At 47.4% G+C, this 11,326-nt stretch overlaps 1 protein-coding gene across 1 annotated transcript; it reads right to left on the bottom strand.

Moving 5' to 3' along the window:
* Positions 1-3,940: 3,940 nt before the first annotated feature.
* LOC119281729 lies at positions 3,941-6,410 on the bottom strand. Its single transcript, XM_037562184.1, has 3 exons — positions 5,980-6,410; positions 5,753-5,879; positions 3,941-4,929 (listed from the first exon to the last, which is right to left on the bottom strand). The coding sequence occupies exons 1-3, from the start codon at positions 6,327-6,329 to the stop codon at positions 4,144-4,146; spliced, it is 1,263 nt and encodes a 420-aa protein (XP_037418081.1). The 5' UTR covers positions 6,330-6,410; the 3' UTR covers positions 3,941-4,143.
* Between the last annotated feature and the right edge of the window lie 4,916 nt (positions 6,411-11,326).

The raw sequence follows: 11,326 nt of genomic DNA, 5'->3' as shown, positions 1-11,326 counted from the left end.
TGGTTGTCTTGCTGCCCTTCCTCATTTCTTGCCCGGCCCGCATGGACGACTTCGTAGTCATCTTCATCACCTTGCCACCGATAGCCATCCATGAAACCACGCAACAGCAGGTGGTCCCGCACCTGCCCGGAATCCGGGTCCGCAATAAGGCTCTTCAGCTTGCATCTTCGACACGGACATCTTATCTCCGTCTCGTTCTTTTGAAGCATCTCGGCCTTCGCGGACCTCAAAAACCTATTCACGATGCCTTCGGTCATCGTGCGGACCATGGTCGCCTGCGGGGTAGAGCAAAACGATATTTTAGAACCAAACAAAAATTTGGCATGACTTTCCCTAAAAATAGGACCAAAAAGAATGCTTAATGCCAAAATTCTCGCCGAAACGGAAATGAATCAACATTCCGGCAAAATATTGGCAACTATCGCATATCAAATAGCGGTACACCTCCAAACACAAACACATATGCAACACCACAAACATATGCAACACCACGAACATACATAGATCTAGCTAGGCCGTAAAAAGTGCATGTGCACATTGTTGTAAGGAGAACAACCTAAATATAGCTTCCCCCTTACTTACCTATTAAAACAAGGTAATTTAACCACTTAATTTGAATGAATCTATGGTGGAAATGAGGTGAAAAAGAGGAGGCACCCGAGACAAGGAGGAGGTGGAGAGAATGAAGTGGGGAGAAAGTGAGTGTGTGGGTAGGAGAGGCTGTCCCAAATATCTTGTTGCTGCCCACTTACTAATGGCGCACCTCTTGCATGGTGCGCCATTAGTACTTACAACTACTAATGGCGCACTTGGGCAGGATGCGCCATTAGTATGTTTGGATAGGCGCACTAGTTCAAAAAAAAAATCCTATACTAATGGCGCACCCACTGCCTGGTGCGCCATTAGTAGTTACAACTACTAATGGCGCACTTGGGCAGGATGCGCCATTAGTATGTTTGGATAGGCGCACTAGTTCAAAAAAAAAATTCTATACTAATGGCGCACCTGCTGCCTAGTGCGCCATTAGTAGTTACAACTACTAATGGCGCACTTTGCCGGGATGCGCCATTAGTATGTTTGGACAGGCGCACTAGTTAAAAAAAATTTGATACTAATGGCGCACCCGTAGCATGGTGCGCCATTAGTTGTTTAAACTCTAATGGCGCATCAGATTGTGGTGCGCCATTAGTATATACTAATGGTGCACCATCTTTCTGGTGCGCCATTAGTGTCAATCCCATCTATAGCCATTTTCCTAGTAGTGATCTGAGATTGGATCGCTGACATCCCCTACTCCTTGAGAGCATGCTTGTCCCCAAGCTGCTACAGCCGGATACCTACCCTTGAGCGCGAGGGCATCTTCCCACGAAGCATCGAGCTGCTCTGAATCCGACCATCGCACCGGGTACTGTTCGTGGCGGCCAGCGGGGGTTTGCCTGCAACGTTTGTCCAGGAGCTCCACTGGAAAGAGTTCTGCAGAAGGAAGAACCGGTAGTGTAGATGATGCAGCCGTACATGGTGCAAGTGCTTGGCGAAGCTAAGAAACATGGAAGGCGGGGTGGATGCGCGACTCCTGCGGCAAAGCGAGTTCATACGCCACTGGGTTGATCCTGCGCAACACCTGAAACGGCCCAAAGTATCTGAACAAAAGCTTATGATTGGCTCGGCGATGCACCGACGACTGTACGTAAGGTTGTAGCTTGACGAAGACGGCATCTCCCACTTGGAATTCTCTGACAGAGCGTTTTTTATCTGCCTGAACTTTCATGATGTGGCGTGCCCGGTGGAGATGTTGTTTGAGAACTTGTTGCATGGTCTTTCGCTCCTCAACCCACTCTTTCAGCGCTGGAACTTTGCACACTGAAGCTGCCTCAATCCCCCAATGTCTTGGCTCATGGCCGTACAAAGCTTGAAATGGTGACATCTCCAGTGCCGAGTGATAGCTGGTATTGTACCAAAACTTAGCTAGGGAAAGAAACTAACTCAAGTGATTTCGACAGGCATGGATGAAGCATCTCAGATAAATCTCGAGGCACTGATTCACTCTTTCTGATTGTCCATCCGTCTGTGGATGATACGGGGTGCTCATCTTCAGTTTAGAGCCTATGCAGGTAAACAGCTCACGCCATAACTTGCTTGTAAACACTGGATTCCTGTCCGAGATGATGGCCTTGGGCAGACCGTGCAGCTTATACACATTGTCCAAGTAAGAGCGAGCTACCCTGGCTGCTGTGAATGGATGTTGGAGAGCTAGAAAATGTGCGTATCGCCTGAACTTGTCCACCACGACGAGGACGCAATTCGCTCTGCCTAATTGTGGGAGGCCATCGATGAAGTCCATTCTCATAACTTGCCAGGCCCCTTCCGGAATTGGGATAGGTTCGAGCAGACCAGGGTATTTAACCCTCTCCGGTTTTGCTTGCTGGCAAACTGTGCACTGCTGCACGTACTCTCTGATGATCTGCTTCATCTTCGGCCACGCAAAGAGCCTGCGGAGGCGCCGATAAGTCACAGGAAAGTCGGAATGACCTCCAACTGTGTTTTCATGAAAAGCACGTAGCATGGATTGTTGTAGCGCTGGAGATCCTCCTAGCCACAGCCGTTGTCGGAAATACAACAGTCCATCGACAACCGAGAAACGGCCCTTCGGGTCTGCCTGTTGCGTGAACTGTTCCTGCAATTTCTTTGCATGAGGATTATCCAAGTAGCTGGTCCTGATCTCTTCAATCCATGAAGGTTGACAGACCGATATCGCCATGGATTGCCCTTGCTCGTGGTGACGACGGGACAAGGCGTCAGCTGTGCTGTTTGTGGTTCCATGCCTATAGCAAATTTTGTAACGCAGCCCCAAAAATTTGGTGAATGCTTTTTGTTGCCAAACTGTCGACAATCGCTGATCGTCGAGGTGCACCAAACTCCGCTGATCCGTTCTTATCAGGAACTCATCATGATGCAAGTAAGGTCGCCATTGCTATACTGCCATTAAAATCGCCAAACATTCATTTTCATAGGTAGAGAGGCATATGTGCTTGGGAGCTAGTGGTTTGTCTTGTGGGAAGGGAAAGGAGAAAGAAAAATCAAAAAGGAAAGTCGTGCCGTACTGATGCCTAATACTTCTGGATGCCGAACCAGCCTCGCCGAGCGGCTTAACTAGCGTTCGCCCATTAAGGGCCCACGAACCTGCGGTTCGGGTGCCTTATCCGAGGTGGCTGGAGATGACGCGCCCCTGCCCCTGATTGATGGAGACGAGCCTTTGTCTTGTGGGAAGGGAAAGGAGAAAGCAAAATCAAAAAGAAAAGCCGTGCCGTGCCGATACCTGATTCTCCTGGATGCTGAACCAGCCTCGCCGAGCGGCTTAAGTAGCGTTCGCCCATTCAGGGCCCACGAACCTGTGGTTCGGGTGCCTGATCCGAGGTGGCCTGAAGATGACGCGCCCCTGCCCCTGATTGGTGGAGACGAGCCTTTCCGCTGCCACGTCATTCCTTCGTGCTGACTCTGCGGCGTTCGTGTGTGCTGGGGCCGCGTCTGAGATTGGATCGCTGACACTACAGGTACGGTATACAAAACCCGGACCACATGTATACATGTTCAACACTACTGGCCCGCCTGCCGCAGGGTAATCCGGCTGGCGATGGAAATAAACGTGTGGAAGCTCTTCCACGAGACTGATTCTCAGTCCGTGGTGAGCAAAATCAAAGACAAGGCGAAAGATTTCTCGCTTAATGGCCACCTGTTCAATGAGATGAAGTCCCTGCTCCATTCGTAGAAACTAACACAGGGACACCTGCGCACCCCTGCGCGTTGCTCTGATCCCCATCCTAGCTCAACACACAACACAACAGCAACGATGGAGTATAGTCGGAAACAGAAATCCATAGGGTGAATCGCTAGAAACAAACACAGGTACAGCAAAGGTTCTCCAACAAATTGTTCGGCAGAAGGAACTTTTACACAGTACTCATAATACGGAAATTAAAGATACATGCATGCCACGCCGCACAAACACACAAGTGTGTTCTTCGGGTAACAGTATACAACAGCAGCAGATTGAAACAACCACAAAGTAAAATGTTCGGAAAGGTAAAAAACGACAAACTGAATTAATGGATAGGGTACTTGGATCGATCCGGCGGACGGACCGCCTCAGTTGAAGCCAGTGAGGTCCAGTGTGGCCTCGTCCTCGGACGTCTGGAACTCCCTGGAGGCCATCTGGGCCACGTCTTCGTCCTGATCACTGCTGCCACCGGCGCTGCTGCGGCCCGTCTCGCTGCCGTAGTAGCCGCCACCGGCGCTTCTGCGGCCCGTCTCGCTGCCGTAGTAGCCGCCACCGGGGTGCTGGGGGAGCGGGAACAAGTTAAGGTTCGTGCATGCAGCATGCATGCGTCCCTGGGCATTAAACATCTGCGGAAATGCCGGCTCTGGTCCATAGGGCAGCAGGTTGTTGCTGTAGGTCGGGTAGTAGTATCGCTCCAGCATCTCGCCGCTGTAGGCGTTGAGGTCCGGCAACGGCACGCTCAGGTTCATCATCCCTGCTTGCGATGATGACCCGGCCGCGTTGGCTGGGTGGAGGTACTGACCCATCCCCGGTGGGGTGGAGACGGCCAGCATTGCAGCGGCACCTGGAACGACCTGGCCGTCATACGCGACGCCGGCCAATGGAGACGATGGCGCCAGGTTCTCGTCAGCCATCATTTTGTCGCGGATGTACTCCTCGAGGAGGGTGAACTGGCCCGGGGCGGCCTGTTGGCTCGTCTTCTTCTTGAACCGGCGCTTGGACTTGAGGCTCCGCCTTGTCGCGTTCCAGTGATTCTTGACGGCGTTCTCCGACCGGCCGGGCAGGCACCTCGCGATCGACGACCAACGGTTTCCGTGGACCTTGTGCGCGTCGATCAGCAGTATGTCATCCGCCTCCGTCCAGATGTGCTCCTTCTGGAATGTGATTATGTCAATCAAAAGTTAATGTCTCCAGATGATTGGCACAAGCAAGTGTAGTTGAATTGCATATCATATTGGACATATTAGTACTACGATAGTATATTCATTCTGAAACGGAAACGTGGTAGTTTTTCAAATTCGCCTTATTTTGGTAGAAATAAATTGCGTCGCTGAATCCTCGCAACAAAGCTCAATAATATATAGACATCTGAAGCTTGGCCTGGCCGAATGGCCTGGCTGAAACTCAGGAAATAGTAACAAATAATCATTAGAAATTGAATGGTTTTTTTCGAACGTCTTCAGACGGCAAGGTCCTCCAGCAATTCATATGCGTATAGAGATGAATTGATCCTGCCTACAAGGGAAACTGAGCTAAAACCCCATATGGTGCTTGGGGTTAATTAAAAAAATTGGTCGAAAACAAAGACAATAGGCGGCCACGCCGCTAAACATACACGATTTTCAGACGCTTGTGCATCTGCAATTCTGCAAAAAAAGATGTAGAACTAATGTGCTTCACCATTTTCTCCCTCCAATCTCTTCTCAAGGGCCACGGACAAAATTACTCACGCGAACAATTAGTGGCCTTGATGAAGAAATTGGCGCAGTTAATGATTAAAATAAAGTCATGCAGCATGACGAACTATTCATTCCTCACTTAATACCCACTCCCGAATTGTACGACCAAAAGTTCAGCATGCTTCGAACGTAGTAAAAACTAAACTAACACAATTTAGATTTCCGAATCATATAGATCTATGAAAGATTTCCCATAATTAAAATCAGATCAAGACTATAAGCTGCGATGGTGCATCACCTTGATGCCGGGGCGCACGTGATTCGTCCATCGCTCACGGCACTGCTTGCCGATCCGTCCCGGGAGGTGCTCTGAAATGGTCGCCCACTTATGTTCGCCATGCTCATCGACCAATCTCCTGAGAAGTCTGCAAACAAGAAAGCAAATTGATCAATCAAGCAGAACAGCTTGCATGCCGCGAGATCAAGCTGCTCAAAAAACGACTCAGATTCAGCTGTTTCACGTACTCGTCCTCTTCCTCCGTCCACGGTCCTCTGAACGGTGTCGCCCCATCGTTCCTGGCGGCAGGTCTCTGTCGCCGGACCACGGGGATCTCCACCGGGACGACCTCAGCGCCATAACCGGCGGCCGCGTGGGTCCCCTCCGGCATGATGAAGGTGGAGGGAGGCATGCCGAAGCCGGAAACGAGCAATCCCGTGTCGGGGAATCCTGTCGGAGCGCTGCCAGCTTGCTGGAAGTGGGAAAACCCATGGGCAGGGCTCAGGGTGTACCTTCCGAACCTGCCGTGCGCGTCCGCCGACATGGCTGCCACCGCCGCCAGCTCCTGGTTCAAAAGCATGTCCCCCAACGACGCCATCGCCGGAGGTCGGAACTCGGAAACAAGGGAGGAGGTCGGCGAAGGAGGGTGGAATTTCGCGGAATCGAGCGAGAGAGAGAGGGGAAGAGTCTGGCACAGGGAAGAAGGCAAGTCGCTGTCGAGATGAAGATCCAGGGACCCGCATCATATAGAGCAGGAGGTGCCGCCTCAGCCTTTAATCTCCGGGCCCACGTTCATCCGACGGCAAAAAACCTTCCTAGAATATGACGTTCCAAGTACACACATTACACAGACCAGGCGAAGATGGGCCCTTGGATCCCATCTCTGTCTCTGGCGCCCCATGTAGACCAGGAGTAGCCAGCTTTCTCAGGAGGTCAGCTGTTGCGCAGTGGGCCGGGGCTGTCGGTGCATCTCACTCGAGCAAGCAAGAGCCAGTGATGACAAGTTTGTTACAGCTGACAGGGAGGCGCTGCTCCATACAAACTTCCAAATATAGGTATGTCCGTATGCGCATAAAGGGCTTTTGCCACTGAGATCCCAATGGCAACTCTTTTCTGTGGAATTCAATCGGTGTTGTGCACGTAAAAATTAATAGATTTGCTGAGAATTAATTTCCTTACAATTAATATTCGACAAACATTAGCTCATTTTTATTTGCATTGTTACTGGTCCAGTGCCATAGAAAAGCCCATTCCGTACAAATAATTACTTCCTCTGTAAAAAAATATAAGAGTGTTTGGTATATCTTTACGGAGGGAGTACTTATGTGGAATTCCAATCAATTTCTATTTTAATCAGTTCTTTGGTTTTCAAGTAAAACGATTTAATTATTGTTTAGTCCAGTTCCAATCAACTTCATGAACATTCCACACAAATAAATATTCCTGGTTTTTATAAAAAAAATTATTTCAGAAATAAAAGCTCATGTACTTCATAGATAAGTAAAAAAATGAGTGTTAAACCTTTACAATGTCGATTTTGTATGATAAGCACCACAAAACGGATATTTTGCTTAGATTCCTACTAAAGAGTCATGTGAAAAGTGGTGTGTTGATCCTGTTGATTCTATGACCAATACAATTATATGTATCGAAAAAAGAGTGGATCATTATAGGCCCTCGGGGTCTATGAAAACGACGAGTCAGAATATGCAACTTGTTCTTTTCGTGTCAACGACATCGCAATCACAATCCACGAAAGTGAAAAATATGTGTGACTTTTTCTTATCAATTATTGTTGAGTATCTATAGACTGATGCATATACAATTGTTATGACATTGCATATCGAAAAGAGCAATAAAATGGTATGATGAGCATTTTCGCTTGCTAATGAGAATGCAACCTACAAACATTTAAGGTATGCAGGTTTGTGGTTAGGAATTATTGCAAAGGTCTTTAGGTTACATATATTTTGGAACAAGTAATGGTAAACTGTATTGGTATGTCATTAATCTATTATATAGGCGCAACGGTAAATGTTATTGGTCTGTCGTTACTCTATGATATAGGCGCAACGCTAAACGGTATTGGTCTGTCATTACTATTGGATATAGGCGCAATGGTAAATGGTACCGGTCTGTCGTTACTCTATGATCTAGGTGCAACGATAAGCAGTATTGGTATGTCTTTACCCTATGATAGGCCCTGCCATGTTAACTGTCGTCTGGTAGGGAATAATGATGGTCATACTCGTGGTCGTGGCCCATGCTTCTTTCAGTTTTTCTTCAAGGACCTATATATGTATTTCGGTGGCTCACAATGTACTAATCGCTTCGCTCCCCCTGGTCATAGAAAAATGGCGATCAAGGAGACAATCAACTCCTCCCTCTTTGTGCCAGTGAGGCTATGGGTTATCTCCCCCTCCGGTCGCCACTCTGGATGGATGGCTGGGGAAACCCTGGCTTTCTGTTTTGGTTGTAGTTAGGGTTAGTATTAGTGTGTCCTACGTCGATGTTTGGATGGAGGTGACGTCTGTGCTTGGAACAAATTTTCCCCGATCTCAGCCTCATCTCGACGACGCCCCTGGTGGTGAACTCTGGGGAGCTGTGGGTACCTTATTCCACTGTTTTCTTTGTGTTATAGATGTGGTGGTGTTTATTATGTCTGTGGGGGATTCCATCTCGTGCGGTGTCGTCTTTGTTTGTGGGAAGCTGAAGATCCAAGTACAAAGTTGGAGGTTGGTGGGTGGCGGTTCCAGCATTCTGCTCCGACGACATGCGGCGCATCTGGTTTCAAGGAGTACATGGATGACCCCCGGCCAACGTGCCACAACGACAATGTCCTTGCCGGCAGCAAGCCTCTTCTTCAGCTCACAAAGCCCTCATGGTACGATGGTCCTTTGTCGCCTCTGAAGACGGCAAGTGGCGAGGATGGTGGTTGCTGAAATCCGCTTCGGTGGAGTTCTGTTGCAAATGTTTCTGGACATGCGTCCTCTCTCATTTCCTCTCATGGTTTTCGCGAGTTTGTGTTGTAATTTGATATTTGTTTAATGATATGCGGAAATTCTTAAAAAAAATAGAAAAAACCTAGCACTATCAATGCTTGATCCCATATTTTCATGCAATTTAGCAGGATGACGAAAGATGTGTCTACGGTCACACATAATTTCATATTTAAATTCGATCCACACATATAGAAAAGAGGGAAACCTAACTATAAATGACGTCCAAATTTGTGTCTTTTGTGTGTCTTTTACACTGTCCATAAACGAATGTTTCTTTTTTCCTTATATATTCGAAGTTTGGTATCATGTTTGTGGCACTGGAATTCTTGCCACGTCGCTGTGTAGGAAGTGAGGGGGGACGCGAGTGATGTTGACAAACACAATGATAAATTAATGTTATATGGATGCATGCATCGTCCTCATGCAGAAGCTGGAGGTAAATGCTCCTTTCTGGAAAAAAGAAAAATGACAGATTAATGTTTGCAGAAAAGAATTGGTTTTTTATTACATAATTTCAGTCAGTTAATCTTATCGCATCTTAACCGTAACTGCGACCGCATTACCAGGACAGTAAAACTGTATGGCTGACAGCCAGGCACCTTCGTGACGTGGTTGTGCAAAGCATGTGTGACAGGAGCGGGGCACGCTGCGTGAGTGAGACAAGGAGGAAACGCAAGGCGCATACGAGGCGAGATGCCGGTCACATAAAGAACTCAAAAAGGCGAAACGTCACACTGGAATCTGCCAAAAAGCACGCAGTGAGGCGCGGAGTATAACTAATGCAAAATGTCCTCAAGCAAACGCTCGAGCAGCCCGAAGGAGGAAGGAAGCTTCCTTCTCGTCTTTCTTCGGGACGGCACGCAACCCTCGGTTTGGGCCAAATGCGGTTATGGATGACATGTCCGGAAATAGGCCGAATGCATGCCTGCTCTGTTTTCCTCGGGGCCTATGCATGCAACCTTTTTTTTACAAAAATAATCAGATCTATTATAAAATCTTATCAAAAGTATAAAATATCTCAAACATAATAGAAATTACGTCGAGGATTCGAGACCATCGAACGACCACTACTGCCGCCAGAATGAGGCGCTGACGCTGCATTGTCATCCTTGTCGATGATAGACGGTAAGTCTTGGTGCCCGTGCCCAAGGACCAACGCCCTTAAGTTGCATTTGTCGCCGTTGAACTCTTGCATAGATGTGAAGCACCTGACATCAAATCTCGCCACATGGCGAGAAAAACCCTAACCTCACCAACAAAAGGAGACAGTAGGAATCTATGTCGGAGCTTCGTCAACTAACGAACTCTATGAGAAGCAGAGCCAAGACAAAATTGAAGAAGAAGCGTCGCTATCTGCCCGAGCGCCGCACCTACGAGGACTAAAAAGACCTAACCTAAACTACTAAGCGGAGCGAACACACCGAGATTCCCTGTGACGCCCCCGACTTAATCGGCAGGGCGATTCCGTCGGGGATACTTCCCTCTGGGAGGGGGAAATCGAAGAAATCGTCATCGACAACAACCCTCTCATTATGGGAGGACCAATCTTCATCAACATTTTCAACAGCACCATCTCATCTCAAAATCCTAGTTCATCTCTTGTGTTCAATCTTTGTATCAAATCCTCAGATTGATACCTGTGGGTGACTATTAGTGTTGATTATATCTTGTAGTTGATGCTAGTTGGTTTATTTGGTCGAAGATTATATGTTCAGATCTATTATGCTATTCAATACACCTTTGATCTTGAGCATGAATATGTCTCCTGAGTAGTTACTTTTGTTCTTGAGGACATGTGAGAAGTCTTCTCATAAGTAATCATGTGAATTTGGTATTTCTTCGATATTTTGATGATACGTACGTTGTGATTCCCTTAGTGGTATTATGTGAACATCCAATACATGACACTTCACCATCTTTGCGCCAAAGGAAATGCGTCAAAGCTTAAACTCTAATTTATGCGCTATTCTGTAAGGGGCTGATTTGGATCCATATGTCTAATGTTATGATTAGATTTTATCTTAATTCTTCTTTCGTTGTTGCGGATGCTTGCGGGAGGGGTTAATTATAAGTGGGAGGCTTGTTCAAGTAAGGACATCACCCAAGCACCCCGGTCCACCCACATATCAAATTATCCAAGTAGCAAACGCGAATCAAACAAATATGATGAAAATGACTAGATGAAATTTCCGTGCGTCCTCAAGAATGCTTTGCTTATTATAAGAGATTGTTCCGGCCTGTCCTTTGCTACAAAAAGGATTGGACTACCTTGCTGCACTTATGTTACCTTTACTATTACTTGCTCGTTACAAATTATCTTGCTATCAAACTACCTGTTACCGACAATTTCAATGCCTGCAGAAATTACCTTGCTGAAACAGCTTGTCATTTCCTTCTGCTTCTCGTTGGGTTCGACACTCTTATTTACCAGAAGGACTACGATTGATCCCCTATACTTGTGGGTCATCCGCCTTTCCCAGAATCTACACTCAGTAAAGGTCAAAACCTAGATCTAGGTTTGAAGACCTTTTTCAAGAGCCCCACTGATAGACGGTCTGTAAAACCTGCGCGGGACACTTAAGTCAATTTCCTC

Source organism: Triticum dicoccoides, chromosome 3B (assembly GCF_002162155.2).
Source record: "Triticum dicoccoides isolate Atlit2015 ecotype Zavitan chromosome 3B, WEW_v2.0, whole genome shotgun sequence".
Classification (NCBI taxonomy): Eukaryota; Viridiplantae; Streptophyta; class Magnoliopsida; order Poales; family Poaceae; genus Triticum; species Triticum dicoccoides.
This window is presented reverse-complemented; position numbering and strand designations above follow the sequence as displayed.